At 43.5% G+C, this 24,678-nt stretch overlaps 1 protein-coding gene across 2 annotated transcripts in view; it reads right to left on the bottom strand.

Annotated features, from left to right (window-relative positions):
* Positions 1–8,469: 8,469 nt before the first annotated feature.
* The window catches only part of LOC139385855 (glutamate receptor ionotropic, kainate 1), a 143,374-nt gene continuing 127,165 nt past the window's right edge, over positions 8,470–24,678 (bottom strand). For both annotated transcript variants that reach the window (XM_071131121.1, XM_071131122.1), the window contains 5 exons: positions 23,051–23,274; positions 13,995–14,113; positions 13,361–13,578; positions 10,435–10,660; positions 8,470–10,130 (listed from right to left, as the gene is read on the bottom strand). In XM_071131121.1, coding sequence (XP_070987222.1) covers positions 9,841–10,130; positions 10,435–10,660; positions 13,361–13,578; positions 13,995–14,113; positions 23,051–23,274 — 1,077 coding nt within the window. In that variant the 3' untranslated portion in view covers positions 8,470–9,840. The remainder of the gene's footprint in view (positions 10,131–10,434; positions 10,661–13,360; positions 13,579–13,994; positions 14,114–23,050; positions 23,275–24,678) is intronic.

The following is a 24,678-nucleotide window of genomic DNA, read 5'->3' as shown; positions in this document are numbered from 1 at the left end:
TAGACGGAGAGACAGAGAGAGATGGAGAGAGAGTTGTTATGAGAGAGAGAGAGAGAGAGGAGAGGCGAGAGAGTTGGAGATGGGAGAGAGACAGACAGAGAGAGAAAGAGGGTGTGTGAGAGAGAGAGAGAGAGAGAGATAGAGATGAGAAAGAGAGAGAGATGGAGATGAGATGGAGAGAGAGATGGAGATGGAGATGAGAGAGGGAGATGATAGAGATGGATAGAGAGATGGAACGAGAGAGCGAGAGAGAGAGAAGGAGAGGCGAGAGAGAGTTGGAGATGGGAGAAAGACAGAGAGAGAGAGAGACGGAGAGAGAGAGAGAGACGGAGAGACAGAGAGAGATGGAGAGAGAGAGACGGAGAGGGAGAGAGAGTTGTTATGAGAGAGAGAGAGATGGAGATTTAGAGTGAGAGGCGAGAGAGAGTTGGAGATGGGAGAGAGAAAGACAGAGAGAGAGAGAGATGGAGAGAGAGAGAGAGAGAGAGAGAGAGCGAGAGAGAGAGAGAGGAAAGAGAGCGAGGAGAGAAAGAGAGAGAGAAAGAGATGGGTTCTGTAGGGTAGGGTTTCATCCCCAATGGCACCCTATTCTCTACATAGTGCACTAGTTTTGATCAGGACCATAGGACCCTGGTAAACAGTATTGTAATATACTGAACAAAAATATAAACAACATGCAACAACTTCAAAGATTTTACTGAGTTACAGTTCATATAAAGAAATCAGTAAATTGTCAAATTAATTAATTAGGCCCCAATCTATGGATTTCACATGACTGGGCAGGGGCACAGCCATGGGTGGGCCTGGGAGGGCATAGGCCCACCCAACTGGGAGCCCACACAATTAGAATTCCTTTTTTCCACAAAAGGGCTTTATTAAAGTTTCATTAGCTGTCCGGGTGGCTGGTTTCAGATGATCCCGCAGGTGAAGAAGCCAGAAGTGGAGGTCCTGGGCTGGTGTGGTTACACTTGGTCTGCGGTTGTGAGGTAGGTTGGACATACTGTCAAATTCTCTAAAAGGAATTTGGAGGCAGTTTATGGTAGAGAAATTAACATTCAATTATCCGGCAACAGCTGTGGTAGACCTTCCTGCAGCCAGCATAGCAATTGCACAATTGCACGCCAGGTCGCAGTTGCAAATGAGAACTTGTTCTCAACTAGCGGTAGGCTAGGTTAAATAAAGGTGAAATATTTTTTTTTTTTTAAACTCTTTTATTGTCCCCAACACAAGGTGCACCTGTGTAATGATCATGCTGTTTAATCAGATTCTTGATATGCCACACCTGTCAGGTGGATGGATTATCTTGGCAAAGGAGAAATGCTCACTAACAGGGATGTAAACAAATTTGTGCAAAACATTTTTAGAGAAATACGTTTTTTTTTCATATCATGAAACATGGGACCAACACTTTACATGTTGCGTTTATATTTTTGTTCAGTATATGCACTGCCCTCTGATCCTGTTAGTGTGTGGATGAGTTGGTAATATCAGGGACGAAGAACACGTCTCCTGCACAGACCCTTTGTTACTGGAACTATATTCATGAAGTCGTGGAAGAAGAGAGGATGGGGGAGGGAGAGAGAGAGCCGGGTAGAGAGAGATGGAGAGAGAGAGAGGAGAGAGAGAGAGGAGAGAGAGAGAGACGGAGAGAGAGAGGAGAGAGAGAGAAGAGAGAGGAGAGAGAGAGACGGAGAGAGAGAGAGAGAGAGAGAGAGAGACAGAGAGAGAGAGAGAGAAGAGAGAAGAGAGAGAGAGACGGAGAGAGAGAGAGAGACGGAGAGAGAGAGGAGAGAGAGAGAGAGAGAGAGACGGAGAGAGAGAGGAGAGAGAGAGAGAGAGAGAGAGAGAGGAGAGAGATGGAGAGAGAGAGACGGAGAGAGAGATAGAGAGAGAGAGACGGAGAGAGAGAGGAGAGAGCCGGGCAGAGAGAGATGGAGAGAGAGAGGAGAGAGAGAGATGGAGAGAGAGAGAGAGAGAGAGAGAGAGAGAGAGAGAGAGAGAGAGAGAGGAGAGAGAGAGAAGAGAGAGGAGAGAGAGACGGAGAGAGAGAGAGAGAGAGAGAGAGAGAGAGAGACAGAGAGAGAGAGAGAGGAGAGAGATGGAGAGGGAGATAGAGAAGAGAGAAGAGAGAGAGAGACGGAGAGAGAGAGAGAGAGAGACGGAGAGAGAGAGGAGAGAGAGAGAGAGAGAGAGAGAGAGAGGAGAGAGATGGAGAGAGAGAGACGGAGAGAGAGAGAGGAGAGAGCCGGGCAGAGAGAGATGGAGAGAGAGAGGAGAGAGAGAGAGAGAGGAGAGAGAGAGACGGAGAGAGAGAGAGATGGAGAGAGAGAGACGGAGAGAGAGAGAGAGAGGAGAGAGAGAGACGGAGAGAGAGAGGAGAGAGAGACAGAGAGAGAGAGAGAGGAGAGAGATGGAGAGAGAGACGGAGAGAGAGAGAGGAGAGAGCCGGGCAGAGAGAGATGGAGAGAGAGGGAGGAGAGAGAGAGACGGAGAGAGAGAGAGGAGAGAGAGATGGAGAGAGAGAGAGGAGAGAGAGACAGAGAGAGAGAGGAGAGAGATGGAGAGAGAGCGACAGGCAGAGAGACAGAGAAAGAGAGATTAAAGTCAAATGCATGTTTTACATTTTTTATATTTAGAACAATCATATACGTTGAGAACAGCAGTCAACTCTGTCAGTCAGAAGTCTCCCGTGGAAGGAAGAAAGCTGCAGGTAATGGCTGCGTTCCAGGCGCGACTACGGTACAGTCACGCTGCACACAGCAACCAATGGTTGCCTGCCACATCATCGTCTGCACAGTTGGGCCTCAGATTTATTTATCATATAATGTGGTTTGCTGATATGTTAAACACTTATCCTGGCCCTGTGAGATTTAGCAGGCAACTGCAACATAGTCAGCCTGGAACGCGCCCGGGGGACGCTAGGCCTACGTCCCTGTCTCCTTCCTAATTAGTCTTTTACGGTGGCATTGATTCAGGCTCCTTCTCTTCCATTGGCTCTCTGCTGTGTATTCTTTATTCTGTGACAGTTCAGCGAGACGTGGATCTCCTCCATAACTTAAGTGAGAGCAGTAAACTGTCATAAAGAACACAAGGTCATTGGTGACATATCATATGGATACACTACATACAAACTATAGATACACTATATATACACAGTTGAAGTCGGAAGTTTACATACACCTTGGCCAAAATATTTCAACTAAGTTTTTCACAATTCCTGACATTTAATCCTAGTAAAAATTCCCTGTTTTAGGTCAGTTAGGAACACCACTTTATTTGAAGAATGTGAAATGTCAGAATAATAGAGAATTATTTATTTCAACTTTTATTTCTTTCATCACATTCCCAGTGGGTCATAAGTTTACATTCACTCAATTAGTATTTGGTAGCATTGCCTTTAAATTGTTTAACTAGGGTCGGCTGCGTTGTCCCATGGTGTTTATACTTGCATACTATTGTTTGTACAGATGAATGTGGGTACCTTCAGGCATTTGGAAATTACTCCCAAGGATGAACCAGACTTGGCTTAGCGTGTAAAAAAACGTCTGTCCTCGGTTGCAACACTCCCTACCGAGTTCCAAACTACCTCTGCAAGCAACGTCAGCACATGAACTGTTTGTCGGGAGCTTCATGAAACGGGTTTCCATGGCCGAGCAGCAGCACACAAGCCTAACATCACTATGTGCAATACCAAGCGTCGGCTGGAGTGGGGTAAAGCTCTCAGCCATTGGATTCTGGAGTAACGAAAACGTGTTCTCTGGAGTGATGAATCACACTACCATCTGGCAGTCTGACGGAGGAATCTGGGTTTGGTGGATGCAGGAAAACACCACCTGCCCGAATGCATAGTACCAACTGTAAAGTTTGGTGGATGAGGAATAATGATCTGGAACTTTTCTTCATGGTTCGGGCTAGGCCCCTTAGTTCCAGTGAAGGGAAATCTTAACCCTACAGCATGCAATGACATTCTAGACGATTCTGTGCTTCCAACTTTTCTCAGGTTTCAGCAATACAATGCCCCATGCAAAAAGCAAGGTCCATACTACTATTAATGCCCATGATTGTGGAATTAGATGTCCGATGAGCATGTGTTCACATACTTTTGGTCATGCAGTGTACATAACAGCTGTTTAAAGAAAATATGATTTGGTCAAAATAAAGATCTTACTTTGGTACCGAATGTTCCTTTGGTTAGAATGGATGTTCCTTTGGTTAGAATGGATGTTCCTTTGGTTAGAATGGATGTTCCTTTGGTTAGAATGGATGTTCCTTTGGATAGAATGGATGTTCCTTTGGTTAGAATGGATGTTCCTTTGGTTAGAATGGATGTTCCTTTGGTTAGAATGGATGTTCCTTTGGTTAGAATGGATGTTCCTTTGGTTAGAATGGATGTTCCTTTGGTTAGAATGGATGTTCCTTTGGTTAGAATGGATGTTCCTTTGGTTAGAATGGATGTTCCTTTGGTTAGAATGGATTTTCCTTTGGATAGAATGGATGTTCCTTTGGATAGAATGATCAAGGCTTGTCATTGCATTGTTCCAGTGGAACAGAGTAAAACATCCATGTGTTTTTGGTATCTTATACCAAGTGTATTTTCATAGACGGTGATTTAGTAGTTGATAGTATCTAAAATTACACTGTAGACTGATTCAGCTTCAGATCTGTTATTGATTTGCATGTTATAATTTCAGCTGCTCCTTGTGAAGTCAAGGAATGTCCCGTTGATATTCTTTGTCCTCAGGCTTTAGTTTCAATGTTATGTAAATCTAGACACACACAAAGGCCCGAGGTTTTTGCTGAGTGAGAGAGCGAGAGAGAGAGAACTCATATTCTCCGTTTTGTGTGATGTGACAGTGGGTCCCAGTGACTGAGCAGCTTATAAGTGAATCCCAAATTACCACCTTATTCACTATATAGTGCACTACTTTCGAACAGGAAGTAGTGCACTATGTACGAAATAGGGTACCATTTTGGACGGACCTTAAGAGCGGGTGCCTGAGATAGTCCCATTAATCCACTCAATAATTATAACATTATTTACTGAGCTTACTCTCACACAGGTTGGTTAGGAGGCGATGTGCTGTCACCGAATAAAGGCTGAAAGTATTTGAGGATAAATCTGTAGTTTTTTCCAGCCTTACTGAGGCTTAGTGGAGTATCCGGAATGGAAGAGGACAGTTGACTGCATGAATGATCTGCACTCCTGCGTCACGATAATTAACCATTGGTAGATCAACTATCTAGAAAATGTCATTTGGGTTTAACAAATTAAAGGTGTCTTATAACGAGGAACCTGCCATGGTTCTGTCACCTTATAAATTCAAGGTGAAGCTGTCATAACAATGACATAACATTATTTAAGTTACAGATGTCTGCTTATACGATCCGATACCCACTGGTCCCACTACTAAATGGTCCTGCGTGTTATAACAGTTGTGAGGTTGTCATAAGTTGTCAACTGTCTCTTGGGGTCAACCCTCGCCTCCTGTCCATGTGATCTAAAAAGGCAAAACTGATCCTAGCCACCCCTTAGTCTGAGGCACTTAATGAATTGGGGCGGCAGGTAGCCCCTGAGCTGACAAGGGGAAAATCTGTCGTTCTGCCCCCTGAACGAGGCAGTTAAACCCACTGTTCCCCGGTAGGCCATCATTGAAAATAACTGACTTGCCTGGTTAAATAAAAGTTTAAATAAAAAAAGAATCCCAGAAACAACAAGAGATATGATGTCAGATCCCCTGGTGGAGATTTCCCCCTTTTACTCTGAAGTCTAAAACCATTGATACACAGACTGGGTTGGAATCATTACTCTGAAGTCTAAACCCGTGGATACACAGACTGGGTTGGAATCATTACTCTGAAGTCTAAACCGATGGACACACAGACTGGGTTGGAATCATTACTCTGAAGTCTAAACCCATGGATACACAGACTGGGTTGGAATCATTACTCTGAAGTCTAAACCCGTGGATACACAGACTGGGTTGGAATCATTACTCTGAAGTCTAAACCCGTGGATGCACAGACTGGGTTGGAATCATTACTCTGAAGTCTAAACCCATGGATACACAGACTGGGTTGGAATCATTACTCTGAAGTCTAAACCCATGGACACACAGACTGGGTTGGAATCATTACTCTGAAGTCTAAACCCGTGGATACACAGACTGGGTTGGAATCATTACTCTGAAGTCTAAACCCGTGGATACACAGACTGGGTTGGAATCATTACTCTGAAGTCTAAACCCATGGATACACAGACTGGGTTGGAATCATTACTCTGAAGTCTAAACCCATGGATACACAGACTGGGTTGGAATCATTACTCTGAAGTCTAAACCCTTGGATACACAGACTGGGTTGGAATCATTACTCTGAAGTCTAAACCCATTGATACACAGACTGGGTTGGAATCATTACTCTGAAGTCTAAACCCATGGATACACAGACTGGGTTGGAATCATTACTCTGAAGTCTAAGCCCTTGGATACACAGACTGGGTTTGGAATCATTACTCTGAAGTCTAAACCCATTGATACACAGACTGGGTTGGAATCATTACTCTGAAGTCTAAACCCGTGGATACACAGACTGGGTTGGAATCATTACTCTGAAGTCTAAACCCTTGGATACACAGACTGGGTTGGAATCATTACTTTGAAGTCTAAACCGATGGACACACAGACTGGGTTGGAATCATTACTCTGAAGTCTAAACCGATGGACACACAGACTGGGTTGGAATCATTACTCTGAAGTCTAAACCCTTGGATACACAGACTGGGTTGGAATCATTACTCTGAAGTCTAAAACCCGTGGACACACAGACTGGGTTGGAATCATTACTCTGAAGTCTAAACCCGTGGACACACAGACTGGGTTAGAATCATTACTCTGAAGTCTAAACCCGTGGACACACAGACTGGGTTAGAATCATTACTCTGAAGTCTAAACCCGTGGATGCACAGACTGGGTTGGAATCATTACTCTGAAGTCTAAACCCATGGATACACAGACTGGGTTGGAATCATTACTCTGAAGTCTAAACCCATGGACACACAGACTGGGTTGGAATCATTACTCTGAAGTCTAAACCCGTGGATACACAGACTGGGTTGGAATCATTACTCTGAAGTCTAAACCCGTGGATACACAGACTGGGTTGGAATCATTACTCTGAAGTCTAAACCCGTGGATACACAGACTGGGTTGGAATCATTACTCTGAAGTCTAAACCCATGGATACACAGACTGGGTTGGAATCATTACTCTGAAGTCTAAACCCTTGGATACACAGACTGGGTTGGAATCATTACTCTGAAGTCTAAACCGATGGACACACAGACTGGGTTGGAATCATTACTCTGAAGTCTAAACCCGTGGATACACAGACTGGGTTGGAATCATTACTCTGAAGTCTAAACCCGTGGATACACAGACTGGGTTGGAATCATTACTCTGAAGTCTAAACCCGTGGATACACAGACTGGGTTGGAATCATTACTCTGAAGTCTAAACCCATGGATACACAGACTGGGTTGGAATCATTACTCTGAAGTCTAAACCCATGGACACACAGACTGGGTTGGAATCATTACTCTGAAGTCTAAACCCGTGGATACACAGACTGGGTTGGAATCATTACTCTGAAGTCTAAATCCGTGGATACACAGACTGGGTTGGAATCATTACTCTGAAGTCTAAACCCATGGATACACAGACTGGGTTGGAATCATTACTCTGAAGTCTAAACCCATGGATACACAGACTGGGTTGGAATCATTACTCTGAAGTCTAAACCCTTGGATACACAGACTGGGTTGGAATCATTACTCTGAAGTCTAAACCCATGGATACACAGACTGGGTTGGAATCATTAATCTGAAGTCTAAACCCTTGGATACACAGACTGGGTTGGAATCATTACTCTGAAGTCTAAACCCGTGGACACACAGACTGGGTTGGAATCATTACTCTGAAGTCTAAACCGATGGACACACAGACTCGGTTGGAATCATTACTCTGAAGTCTAAACCCGTGGATACACAGACTGGGTTGGAATCATTACTCTGACGTCTAAACCGATGGACACACAGACTGGGTTGGAATCATTACTCTGAAGTCTAAACCCGTGGATACACAGACTGGGTTGGAATCATTACTCTGAAGTCTAAACCGATGGACACACAGACTGGGTTGGAATCATTACTCTGAAGTCTAAACCCGTGGATACACAGACTGGGTTGGAATCATTACTCTGAAGTCTAAACCCGTGGATACACAGACTGGGTTGGAATCATTACTCTGAAGTCTAAACCGATGGACACATAGACTGGGTTGGAATCAAAAAGGTGTGCGTGTGATCTGCTTTCTATCCATGACTGAAAAGACAAGGCCTTGCATGCAGATGAACAGAATGGATCCAAACAGAACCAACGGAACCAGAAATAAATGAGACAAAGAAAAGAAGTCACGTTCTCCACATAACTTTAGTCGTTCATAAACAAAACCAACATGACAACTTTTACATGCATTTTCATGAACGTCAAATGATACAAAAAGCAAAGAATGAAAGCAACTCAATGAATAAAGTCTCAAGGGGAATCTCATCCATAAATGATTCGGAAAAACCTCACTCACATGTACATACAATCATTCAGATATTTTCATATATATGAATACAAGCAAAGGTGTTCAGAAGAAGCAATACTGTTACGTTATGCTGTACAAATACCTGGATGTAAATTTGCAAACATTTGCAAGCACAACATGATATCCTCAAACCTAATCATTAGTTAAATGTAATCAATAAGTTATAGATCAGTAAATGTAATTAACAAGTTATAGATCAGTAATGGTGCGTATTAACCTCCAGTGAAACCTTATATCTTCATCACTTACCTACAGTATCATGTCATGACACAAAATAATACATTTTCACACAGAAACAGCAAGGCCAAGACAGTCAAGTGGTGTGCCTCCCTTAAACCCAACCGACTCTCGTTATAAATAAGATATTGTGCCAATAAAGGAATAAAATGTTCATTTTTATCTAAATCAAAGTACGTCAAACACTAGGCCTACTCTACAATAAAGTCATTTGTGTGTGATTGTTGCACTGCAGTTCCCCAAATCCAAACTGTTGGCCTGATGAAACAAGTTGTCCTGATAAAAAAAAGAAGCTGTCCTTTGACGAGAAAACAACATTCATAAAAGCAACAAACTTTGTGTGTTTAAGGTCCATAGGAACTGACTGTGTGTACGGTCCATATCAACAGACTGTGTGTACGGTCCATAGCAACCACCTGTGTGCACGGTCCATAGCAACCGACTGTGTGTACGGTCCATAGCAACCGACTGTGTGTACGGTCCATAGCAACCGACTGTGTGTACGGTCCATAGCAACCGACTGTGTGTACGGTCCATAGCAACTGACTGTGTGTACAGTCCATAACAGTCTGAATGGGTGTACTGTAATGTATAAAGTCCACAGCAACTGACTGACTGACTGACTGACTGTGTTTATACAAGGTCAGTAACAACGGTATAACTCTATGTGCTGTATAATGTCCATAGCAACTGACTGTGTGTATTGTATAATGTCCATAGCAACTGACTGACTGTGTGTATTGTATAATGTCCATAGCAACTGACTGACTGTGTGTATTGTATAATGTCCATAGCAACTGACTGACTGTGTGTATTGTATAATGTGCATAGCAACTGACTGACTGTGTGTATTGTATAATGTGCATAGCAACTGACTGACTGTGTGTATAAGGTCCACAGCAACCTACTCTATGTAGAAGGTCCATAATAACAGTCTCGGAGCACCTTTTTTCTGTTAGTACTTATGATGCCACTCACACTGCCCTACACTCACCTCCTCTATGTCCAAGTTTTTCCTGGATTTGTAAATGAACTCTCCGATAGCTACAAACACAGAGAGAACCAGTCCGGCTGCTAGCACTATGAAAATGCCACCAATGTTCTCTACTCCCAAGGCGCTGGCCTCCTTACTGTCCTCCTCAGGACAACCGTTCCCTCTCCACCACTTCTCCTTCATCATGTGAAGCTTCCCTTCTTCCTGGAGCTGCAGGATGGCGATGGTCACCTTGTCTCTGTAGGGGGAGCCTGGGGGAGAGAGGAATGAGATCTGAGTATCAGAGCAGCTTATGAGGCCATTAGGTAAACAAAAATAGGTCACAAATGAGCTACATTGCACAACAAATGAGCTACATAGCACATCATCAGCATAAAGTGAAGAATTTTGTGCATGTCTGGTGACTGACAGCAGCATGAGCGAGTGGTTCTGGGTAGAAGAACAGCAAAGGGGAGAGAGGGCAGCCTTGACGTGTTCCTCTAGCATGTCAGCATTCAGAAGTGATAGGGGAGGGTAATTCACACAAAGTGATTTTCCTGCGTCCGTGGTTCTTACCTATGGGAGTGCCTACGCCGTAGCCCTTAGAGTCTATGAGGCCTCCGATCTGCGTGAGGTTACAGTTCCTCTGACTGATGTACTCTATGCTGGTGGATTCCATGAGGAGAGCGTAGTCTGTGGTCATGACTCTCTGGATCCCCTCTCTGTTGTTCTTCACCAGAGCTGTGTTCTTCCTGCTGCTCATAAACGCCCACATCTTCTCATAGGTGGAGATCTTGGATTTCTAAATGGACAACAACAACACATTGTTTCCTTTTAAACAACATTAATAATAGCACAACTTGCCTAGTTAAATAAAGGTTCAAATAATATTAATAATAATAATAGCACGTTTTATTGGTGGAGATTAGATTTCCGAGGAAAAGCAAAGAAGGGAGAATTTTATGCCAAAATCGCCAATTCAATGCAGATTCATAGGAAAACTGAACAGACTTTTACAGCCATTTCAGATGTGTGGCTATAAAGTGCATTACCTCATATTGCTGGGTCTGTTGACATTGTACACAGTGTTGATATTAGAGGTCAGCGTTAGACAACAACTAACATATTGGACAGAAATGTATTGTTTCACACAGTTATGGAGACTTCTGTCCAGTTGAGAAAATCTAAAAGTTTTGATATAAAGAGCACGACCCCACATTACTCGATTAATTGATATTACTACACAATGATGATATTACAGGTCAGTATTAAAATTTGGCATATTGGACAGAGATGTGTTGTTTTAGACTGGTGGAATATGAAATATATCTGATTACAGAATGAATGGTTACACTGCAATGGACAGGCCTGTCCAGTTGTTTATGAGAACATCCCTTCTCTGATATTAAAGTATCTATATAAAGTGCATTACCCCACATTGCTTGATTTGTTATTGTACAAAGTGTTCACATGGAAAAACATATTAGACAGAGACAATTTGTTTCACGCTGCTATGGAAATGCCTGTCCAGTTGCTTATAGTGAAGTCTAAATCCCTGCTGGTGTTTCCCTTCCTTCAATCATCTGGGTAAGCGTGACAGCTGTGTTTAAATCTCTCTCTGTTGACTAATCTGCTCTACGTATCCAGAGGTCCTAGAGTAGGCTTGCTAGGAGATATAGGGAAAGTCATCATCTAGAGATCCAACAGTAAGCTAGCTAGGAGATATAGGGACCTACAGTGGTCTAGCTAGGAGATATAGGGGATGTCATCACCCAGAGGTCCTACAGTAAGCTGGCTAGAAGATATAGGGTCCTACAGTAAGCTGGTTTGGAGATATAGGGTCCTACAGTAAGCTAGCTAGGAGATATGGGGTCATACAGTAAGCTGGTAGGAGATATAGGGTCCTACAGTAAGCTAGCTAGGAGATATAGGTCCTACAGTCAGATAGCTAGGAGATATAGGGTCCTACAGTTAGCTAGCTAGGAGATATAGGGTCCTACAGTAAGCTGGTAGGAGATATAGGGTCCTACAGTAAGCTAGCTAGGAGATATAGGTCCTACAGTCAGATAGCTAGGAGATATAGGGTCCTACAGTTAGCTAGCTAGGAGATATAGGGTCCTACAGTAAGCTGGTAGGAGATATAGGGTCCTACAGTAAGCTAGCTAGGAGATATTTGTCCTACAGTCAGATAGCTAGGAGATATAGGGTCCTACAGTAAGCTAGCTAGGAGATATAGGGTCCTATAGTTAGCTAGCCAGGAGATATAGGGGAAGTCATCAAGCCTGACAGTGTTAATGGATTAAACTCCATCAGGTTGCAGCAGTTGATGGTCGACAAGTTCCTAACCTCCTAACTCAGGCTGTCCCAAATGACACCCTATTCCCTATGTTTTTATGCATTTAGCCTTTAATTAACTCGGCAAGTCAGTTAAGAACAAATTCTTATTTACAATGGCGGCCTCCCAAAAGGCAAAAGGCCTCCTGCGGGGACGTGGGCTGGGATTAAAATTAAAAATAAACGAAATAAAAATATAGGACAAAACACACATCACGACAAGAGAGACAACACAACACTACATAAAGAGAGACCTAAGACAACACAGCATGACAGCAACACAACATGTAGTGCACTACTTATAGGCTCATAGCGCTCTGGTCAAAAGTAGTGCACTATATAGGGAATAGTGTGCCATTAGGGAAGTATGCTCACTTTCTCTCTCTCTCCCGCTCCCTATTTTCTGATGAAATTATATATATTTTTTAAAACATTCATTCTCACGTTTCAGCCTTGCAGACAGATGGTCTACGGACATGTAAAGTATTACAGTCTTATGTTAAGACTCAAAACTATCTCCTGTCTAAGGCATCAAGGACAAACAACTGTGAGATGATAGGTGGATGGTGGTCTCTCTTTGCAATACAATATCTCTGAATATACTGTAGTAGTATATCACATACGCTATCCTTCTCAGTTCTGTTTGAAGAATACCAATAGCCAGGAGATGAGCTCAGAGAGAGAGAGATATTGAAGTTGTTGAAGAGTGTCCGTCCGTCTGTCTGTCTCTCCATGCCTGTCTCTGTGTGTGTCCCTGTGTGTGTCCGTGTGTGTCCCTGTGTGTGTCCGTGTGTGTCCCTGTGTGTGTCCGTGTGTGTCCCTGTGTGTGTGTGTGTGTGTCCGTGTGTGTGTGTGTGTGTGTCCGTGTGTGTGTCCGTGTGTGTCCCTGTGTGTGTGTGTGTGTGTCCGTGTGTGTGTCCGTGTGTGTCCCTGTGTGTGTGTCCGTGTGTGTCCCTGTGTGTGTGTCCGTGTGTGTGCCCGTGTGTGTTTCCGTGTGTGTCCCCGTGTTTCCGTGTCCCTGTGTGTGTGTCCGTGTGTGTCCGTGTGTGTCCGTGTGTGTGTGTGTGTGTGTGTGTGTGTGTGTGTGTGTGTCCGTGTGTGTGTGTGTGTGTGTGTGTGTGTGTGTGTCCGTGTATGTGTGTGTGTGTGTGTGCGTCCGTCTGTGTACCTTGAAGAAGGTCATGGTTGATCCGTCTCTCACAGCTCCATACTCTATCTTAGTCTGCTTGGCCAGGTCGTCAGCCGAGTCGATGGGAGAGTCCATCCTCTCCACGGTGAGGAAGGCAGCCAGGTTGGCCGTGTAAGAGGAGATGATGATGAGGGTGAAGAACCACCAGATGCCTCCTACTATCCTCGTAGACAGGGCTTTAGGCATCAGCTCAGATCCTGTTGCATGAAAACCAATAACACAGACAGGTTAGAGGAGTCCATTCCTATTTATAGAGTCTCACGAGACGACAAGAATTTGTCTGAAAGCCGAAAAATCGGTGCTCTCTCGGATAATAATGAGTTCACGTGGTTATTTTTGGTTTGCCGGTCTTGTATCATTAACCAAACACCTTTAACAATTTGTCTGATACCAATTATCTAAGACAATGTTGTATCGAAAAAAAAATAAACCGACTTAAATTGCTCTCGCTAATTTTCCCACCCATATGAACAATCTTCGCTTTTAATTCTTTGCAGTACAGAGGAAGGAGACAGCGGTACGAGGGTAGTGTGAGGGCACATTCATGAATCCCTAGTCTTGTTCCTGACCGCAGTACCTGGCTGCATTAGTGGGCTCTAAGAGAGAAACGTACCTTGCTGCATCAGAGCTCCCACCCCAAACCAGACAGAGTTGATGAGAGTGAAGTTGTTCTCCACCACGTCAGAGTCAGGGTTACAGGGGTGAGGGTTGTACCACTCATAGGGGGTAAACCTGCACACAGGGAAAAAAGGGCAGTTAAACATTAACAATGGATGTGTCCAAAATGGCACCCTATTTCCCATAGTGCACTACTTTCGACCAAAGGTAAAAAAAAAATAAAAAAAAAAACATAATGTAGAGGGAACCAACACCACTTTACAACATAATGTAGAGGTAACCAACACCACTTTACAACATAATGTAGGAGGGAACCAACACCACTTTACAACATAATGTAGAGGTAACCAACACCACTTTACAACATAATGTAGGAGGGAACCAACACCACTTTACAACATAATGTATGAGGGAACCAACACCACTTTACAACATAATGTATGAGGGAACCAACACCACTTTACAACATAATGTAGGAGGGAACCAACACCACTTTACAACATAATGTAGGAGGGAACCAACACCACTTTACAACATAATGTAGGAGGGATCCAACACCACTTTACAACATAATGTAGGAGGGAACCGACACCACTTTACAACATAATGTAGGAGGGAACCAACACCACTTTACAACATAATGTAGGAGGGAACCGACACCACTTTACAACATAATGTAGGAGGGAACCAACACCACTTTACAACATAATGTAGGAGGGAACCGACACCACTTTACAACATAATGTAGGAGGGAACCAACACCACTTTACAACATAATGTAGGAGGGAACCGACACCACTTTACAACATAATGTAGGAGGGAACCAACACCACTTTACAACATAATGTAGGAGGGATCCAACATCACTTTACAACAGAATGTAGAGGGAACCAACACCACTTTACAACATAATGTAGGAGGGAACCGACACCACTTTACAACATAATGTAGGAGGGAACCGACACCACTTTACAACATAATGTAGGAGGGAACCAACACCACTTTACAACATAATGTAGGAGGGATCCAACATCACTTTACAACAGAATGTAGAGGGAACCAACACCACTTTACAACATAATGTAGGAGGGAACCAACACCACTTTACAACATAATGTAGGAGGGAACCAACACCACTTTACAACATAATGTAGGAGGGAACCAACACCACTTTACAACATAATGTAGGAGGGAACCAACACCACTTTACAACATAATGTAGGAGAGAACCGACACCACTTTACAACAGAATGTAGAGGGAACCAACACCACTTTACAACATAATGTAGGAGGGATCCAACACCACTTTACAACATAATGTAGGAGGGAACCGACACCACTTTACAACATAATGTAGGAGGGAACCAACACCACTTTACAACATAATGTAGAGGGAACCAACACCACTTTACAACATAATGTAGGAGGGAACCAACACCACTTTACAACATAATGTAGGAGGGATCCAACACCACTTTACAACATAATGTAGGAGGGAACCAACACCACTTTACAACAGAATATAGAGGGATCCAACACCACTTTACAACATAATGTAGGAGGGAACCAACACCACTTTACAACATAATGTAGGAGGGATCCAACACCACTTTACAACATAATGTAGGAGGGAACCAACACCACTTTACAACAGAATGTAGAGGGAACCAACACCACTTTACAACAGAATGTAGAGGGAACCAACACCACTTTACAACATAATGTAGGAGGGAACCAACACCACTTTACAACAGAATGTAGAGGGAACCAACACCACTTTACAACATAATGTAGGAGGGAACCAACACCACTTTACAACATAATGTAGGAGGGAACCAACACCACTTTACAACAGAATGTAGGAGGGAACCAACACCACTTTACAACAGAATGTAGAGGGAACCAACACCACTTTACTACAGAATGTAGGAGGGATCCAACACCACTTTACAACATAATGTAGGAGGGAACCAACACCACTTTACAACAGAATGTAGAGGGAACCAACACCACTTTACAACATAATGTAGGAGGGAACCAACACCACTTTACAACATAATGTAGGAGGGAACCAACACCACTTTACAACATAATGTAGGAGGGAACCAACACCACTTTACAACATAATGTATAGGGAACCAACACCACTTTACAACAGAATGTAGGAGGGATCCAACACCACTTTACAACAGAATGTAGAGGGAACCAACACCACTTTACAACATAATGTAGGAGGGAACCAACACCACTTTACAACATAATGTAGAGGGAACCAACACCACTTTACAACAGAATGTAAGAGGGATCCAACACCACTTTACAACAGAATGTAGGAGGGAACCAACACCACTTTACAACAGAATGTAGAGGGAACCGACACCACTTTACAACATAATGTAGGAGGGAACCAACACCACTTTACAACATAATGTAGAGGGAACCAACACCACTTTACAACATAATGTAGGAGGGAACCAACACCACTTTACAACATAATGTAGAGGGAACCAACACCACTTTACAACAGAATGTAGGAGGGATCCAACACCACTTTACAACAGAATGTAGGAGGGAACCAACACCACTTTACAACAGAATGTAGAGGGAACCGACACCACTTTACAACATAATGTAGGAGGGAACCAACACCACTTTACAACATAATGTAGGAGGGAACCAACACCACTTTACAACATAATGTAGGAGGGAACCAACACCACTTTATAACATAATGTAGGAGGGAACCAACACCACTTTACAACATAATGTAGGAGGGAACAAACACCACTTTACAACAGAATGTAGGAGGGAACCAACACCACTTTACAACAGAATGTAGAGGGAACCAACACCACTTTACAACAGAATGTAGAGGGAACCAACACCACTTTACAACATAATGTAGGAGGGAACCAACACCACTTTACAACAGAATGTAGAGGGAACCAACACCACTTTACAACAGAATGTAGAGGGAACCAACACCACTTTACAACATAATGTAGGAGGGAACCAACACCACTTTACAACAGAATGTAGAGGGAACCAACACCACTTTACAACAGAATGTAGGAGGGATCCAACACCACCTTACAACATAATGTAGGAGGGAACCAACACCACTTTACAACAGAATGTAGAGGGAACCAACACCACTTTACAACATAATGTAGGAGGGAACCAACACCACTTTACAACATAATGTAGAGGGAACCAACACCACTTTACAACATAATGTAGGAGGGAACCAACACCACTTTACAACATAATGTAGAATAATGTAGAGGGAACCAACACCACTTTACAACAGAATGTAGGAGGGATCCAACACCACTTTACAACATAATGTAGGAGGGAACCAACACCACTATACAACAGAATGTAGAGGGAACCAACACCACTTTACAACAGAATGTAGGAGGGAACCAACACCACTTTACAACAGAATGTAGAGGGAACCAACACCACTTTACAACAGAATGTAGAGGGAACCAACACCACTTTACAACATAATGTAGGAGGGAACCAACACCACTTTACAACAGAATGTAGAGGGAACCAACACCACTTTACAACATAATGTATGAGGGAACCAACACCACTTTATAACATAATGTAGGATGGAACCAACACCACTTTACAACATAATGTAGGAGGGAACAAACACCACTTTACAACAGAATGTAGAGGGAACCAACACCACTTTACAACAGAATGTAGAGGGAACCAACACCACTTTACAACATAATGTAGGAGGGAACCAACACCACTTTACAACAGAATGTAGAGGGAACCAACACCACTTTACAACATAATGTAGGAGGGAACCAACACCACTTTACAACATAATGTAGGAGGGAACCAACACCACTTTACAACAGAATGTAGGAGGGAACCAACACCACTTTACAACAGAATGTAGAGGTAACCAACACCACTTTACTACAGAATGTAGGAGGGATCCAACACCACTTTACAACATAATGTAGGAGGGAACCAACACCACTTTACAACAGAACGTAAAGGGAACCAACACCACTTTACAACATAATGTAGGAGGGAACCAACACCACTTTACAACATAATGTAGGAGGGAACCAACACCACTTTACAACATAATGTAGGAGGGAGCCAATACCACTTTACAACAGAATGTAGGAGGGAACCAACACCACTTTACAACAGAATGTATGAGGGAACCAACACCACTTTATAACATAATGTAGGAGGGAACCAACACCACTTTACAACATAATGTAGGAGGGAACAAACACCACTTTACAACAGAATGTAGAGGGAACCAACACCACTTTACAACAGAATGTAGAGGGAACCAACACCACTTTACAACATAATGTAGGAGGGAACCAACACCACTTTACAACAGAATGTAGAGGGAACCAACAACACTTTACAACAGAATGTAGAGGGAACCAACACCACTTTACAACATAATGTAGGAGGGAACCAACACCACTTTACAACATAATGTAGAGGGAACCAACACCACTTTACAACAGAATGTAGGAGGGATCCAACACCACTTTACAACATAATGTAGGAGGGAACCAACACCACTTTACAACAGAATGTAGAGGGAACCAACACCACTTTACAACAGAATGTAGGAGGGAACCAACACCACTTTACAACAGAATGTAGGAGGGAACCAACACCACTTTACAACATAATGTAGAGGGAACCAACACCACTTTACGACAGAATGTAGGAGGGATCCAACACCACTTTACAACATAATGTAGGAGGGAACCAACACCACTTTACAACATAATGTAGGAGGGATCCAACACCACTTTACAACATAATGTAGGAGGGAACCAACACCACTTTACAACAGAATGTAGAGGGAACCGACACCACTTTACAACATAATGTAGGAGGGAACCAACACCACTTTACAACATAATGTAGGAGGGAACCAACACCACTTTACAACATAATGTATGAGGGAACCAACACCACTTTATAACATAATGTAGGAGGGAACCAACACCACTTTACAACATAATGTAGGAGGGAACAAACACCACTTTACAACAGAATGTAGAGGGAACCAACACCACTTTACAACAGAATGTAGAGGGAACCAACACCACTTTACAACATAATGTAGGAGGGAACCAACACCACTTTACAACAGAATGTAGAGGGAACCAACACCACTTTACAACATAATGTAGGAGGGAACCAACACCACTTTACAACATAATGTAGGAGGGAACCAACACCACTTTACAGCATAATGTAGGAGGGAACCAACACCACTTTACAACAGAATGTAGAGGGAACCAACACCACTTTACAACATAATGTAGAGGGAACCAACACCACTTTACTACAGAATGTAGGAGGGATCCAACACCACTTTACAACATAATGTAGGAGGGAACCAACACCACTTTACAACAGAATGTAGAGGGAACCAACACCACTTTACAACATAATGTAGGAGGGAACCAACACCACTTTACAACATAATGTAGGAGGGAACCAACACCACTTTACAACATAATGTAGGAGGGAACCAACACCACTTTACAACAGAATGTAGGAGGGAACCAACACCACTTTACAACAGAATGTATGAGGGAACCAACACCACTTTATAACATAATGTAGGAGGGAACCAACACCACTTTACAACATAATGTAGGAGGGAACAAACACCACTTTACAACAGAATGTAGAGGGAACCAACACCACTTTACAACAGAATGTAGAGGGAACCAACACCACTTTACAACATAATGTAGGAGGGAACCAACATCACTTTACAACATAATGTAGAGGGAACCAACACCACTTTACAACATAATGTAGGAGGGAACCAACACCACTTTACAACATAATGTAGGAGGGAACCAACACCACTTTACAACAGAATGTATGAGGGAACCAACACCACTTTATAACATAATGTAGGAGGGAACCAACACCACTTTACAACATAATGTAGGAGGGAACAAACACCACTTTACAACAGAATGTAGAGGGAACCAACACCACTTTACAACAGAATGTAGAGGGAACCAACACCACTTTACAACATAATGTAGGAGGGAACCAACATCACTTTACAACATAATGTAGAGGGAACCAACACCACTTTACAACATAATGTAGGAGGGAACCAACACCACTTTACAACATAATGTAGGAGGGAACCAACACCACTTTACAACAGAATGTAGAGGGAACCAACACCACTTTACAACATAATGTAGGAGGGAACCAACACCACTTTACAACATAATGTAGAGGGAACCAACACCACTTTACAACAGAATGTAGGAGGGATCCAACACCACTTTACAACATAATGTAGGAGGGAACCAACACCACTTTACAACAGAATGTAGAGGGAACCAACACCACTTTACAACAGAATGTAGGAGGGAACCAACACCACTTTACAACATAATGTAGGAGGGAACCAACACCACTTTACAACAGAATGTAGAGGGAACCAACACCACTTTACAACAGAATGTAGGAGGGATCCAACACCACTTTACAACATAATGTAGGAGGGAACCAACACCACTTTACAACATAATGTAGGAGGGAACCAACACCACTTTACAACATAATGTAGGAGGGATCCAACACCACTTTACAACATAATGTAGGAGGGAACCAACACCACTTTACAACAGAATGTAGGAGGGAACTTCACAGCACATTTTCACCCCAGTATAAATAAAAGCGGCACAAACCACACCTCAACATTTTAAAAGAGATTTACTGGTTTGCAACAATTAAAATAGTTCTACTAATTTCAGTTCATGTGACAAAACAAGCAATTAAGGGCGAACCATTATACCATCTAAGCCGCTGTGAAATATATTTCCAATATTCCGATTACATATATTTCCAATATTTCCACCAGGCTGCCAGTCATAAGAAGGGTATGCGAACCAACCTAGGCTATTGTAGATAGCTAGCAATATGGTGGTATTCAATTCATTAGGTTGCTTGTCCAGCAGCTAGCCCCAGTAGCTAGCTAGCTAACAAACAGGCAAAGAAAGGTAGCTAGATAGCCGATGAATATGTTTTTTGTTTTGATTAGCTAGGTAGTTAGCGTGCTAACTAGCTAACATAACGTTATACCAGTCAGATGAGAGCCAACGTTGGCTAGGTAGCTAACCAAAAAGCAAGGAAAGCTATATATATATTTAGCCGAGTAAGGTTTTTCATATAAGGCTGAAGTCATCATGTGTAAACTGATGACCTAGACCCTTGCGTGTAGTCAAAGCACAAACAAACATGCACAAATAAGACAGCGAAAGGCCTTGGCTGTTATGATAGCCAGTTAATGTTATCTAGGTAACGTTAGCCTAACGTAAGACCAGTTCATACCATAATATATCATACATTCTTCGGCAAAACATAGATAGCTAGCTAAATGAGTTCAAAGCAGGATCAAAACCAATGCCAAACTTTGGGAAACTGTCACACTGCCAGCTAGCTACTTTACAATGCATGCAATGGGTATTGGAAAACTAGCTAGGTATGTTACGCCATAGACCTATACTGCAGTAAGACAAGGTAGCCAGATTTCAGACAGAACAAATACTGCAGTTCGCTATGCTACATTTTCCTCAACTAAGAACAACAAAGACATTCAGAAAGTATTCATACCCCATGACATATTCCACAGTCTGAATTGAAAATATATATTTTCTCACCCATCTACACACAATAACCCATAATGACACCTTAGGCAGCGATTACAGCCTTGAGTCTTCTTGGGTATGACGCTACAAGCTTGCCATGCCTGTATTTGGGGAGTTTCTCACATTCTTCTCTGCAGATCCTCTCAAGCTCTCCAAGCGGGCTGTCATGTGCCTTTCACTGAGGAGTGGCTACTGTCTGGTCTCTCTACTCTAAACGTCTGATTGGTGGAATGCTGCAGAGATGGTTGTCCTTCTGGAAGGTTCTCCCATCTCCAAAGAGGAACCCTGGAGCTCTGTCAGAGTGACCATCGGGTGTCACCTCCCTGACCAAGGCCCTTCTCCCCCAATTGCTCAGTTTGGCTAGGCGGCCAGCACTTGAACGAGCCTTGGTGGTTCCAAACTTCTTCTATTTAAGAATAATGGAGGCCACTGTGTTCTTTGTGAACTTCAATGCTGCAGAAATGTTTTGGTAGCCTTCCCCAGATCTGTGCCTCGACACAATCCTGTCTCTGAGCTCTAATGTCAATTCCTTCGACCTCAAGGCTTGGTTTTTGCTCTGACATGCACTGTCAACTGTGGGACATTAAATAGAAAGGTGTGTGCCTTTCCAAATCATGTCCAATCAATTGAATTTATTGTAGTGACGCCTCTTGAACTGAAACGCAGTACCTTAGACCGCTGCGCCACTCAGGAGCCCTGGTTGAAGGTGATCACTCAGAATGGTATTTATTGGCATTTACTATGCCCAGTAAGGGGCTAAGTGGACCTAAACCCCACACCAGAACAGAACCGCCAGAACCCTCATTTAGTCAAGTGTTGCCTTTATTTTGGCAGTAAACCTGTACATCCAGATGTCAGGAGACAGTGTTCACCCTAACCCCTGACCCCCTGACCCCTGACCCCCTGACACCTGACCCCTGAAACCTAACCCCTTACCCCCTGACCCCTAACCCCTGAAACCTGACCCTGACACCTGACCCCCTGACCACTAACCCCTTACCTGGCGATGACAAACAGGACACAGCTCACTCCGAGGCAGGCCAGTAGTACGTACATCCAGATGTCAGGAGACAGTGTTCACCCTAACCCCTGACACCTGACCCCTAACCCCTTACCTGGCGATGACAAACAGGACACAGCTCACTCCGAGGCAGGCCAGTAGTACGTACATCCAGATGTCAGGAGACAGTGTTCACCCTAACCCCTGACCCCCTGACACCTGACCCCTAACCCCTTACCTGGCGATGACAAACAGGACACAGCTGACTTCGCGGCAGGCCAGTAGTACGTACATCCAGATGTCAGAAGACAGTGTTCACCCTAACCCCTGACCCCCTGACCCCTAACCCCTTACCTGGCGATGACAAACAGGACACAGCTGACTCCGAGGCAGGCCAGTAGTACGTACATCCAGATGTCAGGAGACAGGGGGTTGAGGAAGGAGAACACTCCAGGGTTGGTGCCGTTGGGTTTGTGGTACAGGATACTGATTCCCAAGGTCATAAAGGGTTTAGAGAAGTCTATCACCTTCTCCCTCACATAGGTGATGGTCAGAGGAGCCACAGCCAGGTCTGCTACCTGTCATAGACAGAGCAGGTTAATGCAGAAATTACATCAGGGCTAATCAGAGTGACCACAGCCAGGTCTGCTACCTGTCACAGACAGAGCAGGTTCTATAGGAATTGCATCAGGCCTGGCCGACCCTGTTCCTGGAGAGATACCCTACTGAAGGTTTATACTCCAATCCTGTTCTTGGAGAGATATCCTACTGAAGGTTTTCACTCCAACCCTGTTCCTGGAGAGATACCCTCCTGAAGGTTTAAACTCCAACCCTGTTCCTGGACAGATACCCTCCTGAAGGTTTAAACTCCAACCCTGTTCCTGGAGAGCTACCCTCCTGTAGGTTTTCACTCCAACCCTAATCTAGCGCACCTGATTCTTATAATTAGCACATCATCATCTATCACTCCAGTGTTAATAATGCTAAATTGTAATTATTTCGCCTCTATGGCCTATTTATTGCCCTACTCTTCTACATTTGCACACACTGTACATAGATGTTTCTATTGTGTTATTGACTGTATGTTTGTTTATGTGTAACTCTGTTGTTTTTGTTGCACTGCTTTGCTTTATCTTGGCCAGGTTGCAGTTGTAAATGAGAACTTGTTCTCAACTGACCTACCTGGTTAAATAAAGGTTATATAAAAATAAATAAAATAAAAATAAATTGAGTCAGGTTACTTATAACTGGGGTTGGAGCGAAAACCTTCAGGAGGGCATCTCTCCAGGAACAGGGTTGGAGTTAAAACCTTCAGGAGGGTATCTCTCCAGGAACAGGGTTGTAGTTAAAACCTTCAGGAGGGTGTGTCTCCAGGAACAGGGTTGGAGTGAAAACCTACAGGAGGGTAGCTCTCCAGGAACAGGGTTGGAGTTAAAACCTTCAGGAGGGTATCTCTCCAAGAACAGAGTTGGAGTGAAAACATACAGGAGGGTATCTCTCCAGGAACAGGGTTGTAGTTAAAACCTTCAGGAGGGTATCTCTCCAGGAACAGGGTTGTAGTTAAAACCTTCAGGAGGGTATCTCTCCAGGAACAGGGTTGGAGTGAAAACATACAGGAGGGTGTGTCTCCAGGAACAGGGTTGGAGTGAAAACCTACAGGAGGGTAGCTCTCCAGGAACAGGGTTGGAGTTAAAACCTTCAGGAGGGTATCTCTCCAAGAACAGGGTTGGAGTGAAAACATACAGGAGGGTATCTCTCCAGGAACAGGGTTGGAGTGAAAACCTACAGGAGGGTAGCTCTCCAGGAACAGGGTTGGAGTTAAAACCTTCAGGAGGGTATCTCTCCAAGAACAGGGTTGGAGTGAAAACATACAGGAGGGTATCTCTCCAGGAACAGGGTTGGAGTTAAAACCTTCAGGAGGGTGTCTCTCCAGGAACAGGGTTGGAGTTAAAACCTACAGGAGGGTGTCTCTCCAGGAACAG

This window comes from Oncorhynchus clarkii, chromosome 27 (assembly GCF_045791955.1).
Source record: "Oncorhynchus clarkii lewisi isolate Uvic-CL-2024 chromosome 27, UVic_Ocla_1.0, whole genome shotgun sequence".
Taxonomy (NCBI): domain Eukaryota; kingdom Metazoa; phylum Chordata; class Actinopteri; order Salmoniformes; family Salmonidae; genus Oncorhynchus; species Oncorhynchus clarkii.
The sequence above is the reverse complement of the archived record's forward strand: the minus strand, read 5'-3'. Positions and strand labels throughout refer to the sequence as shown.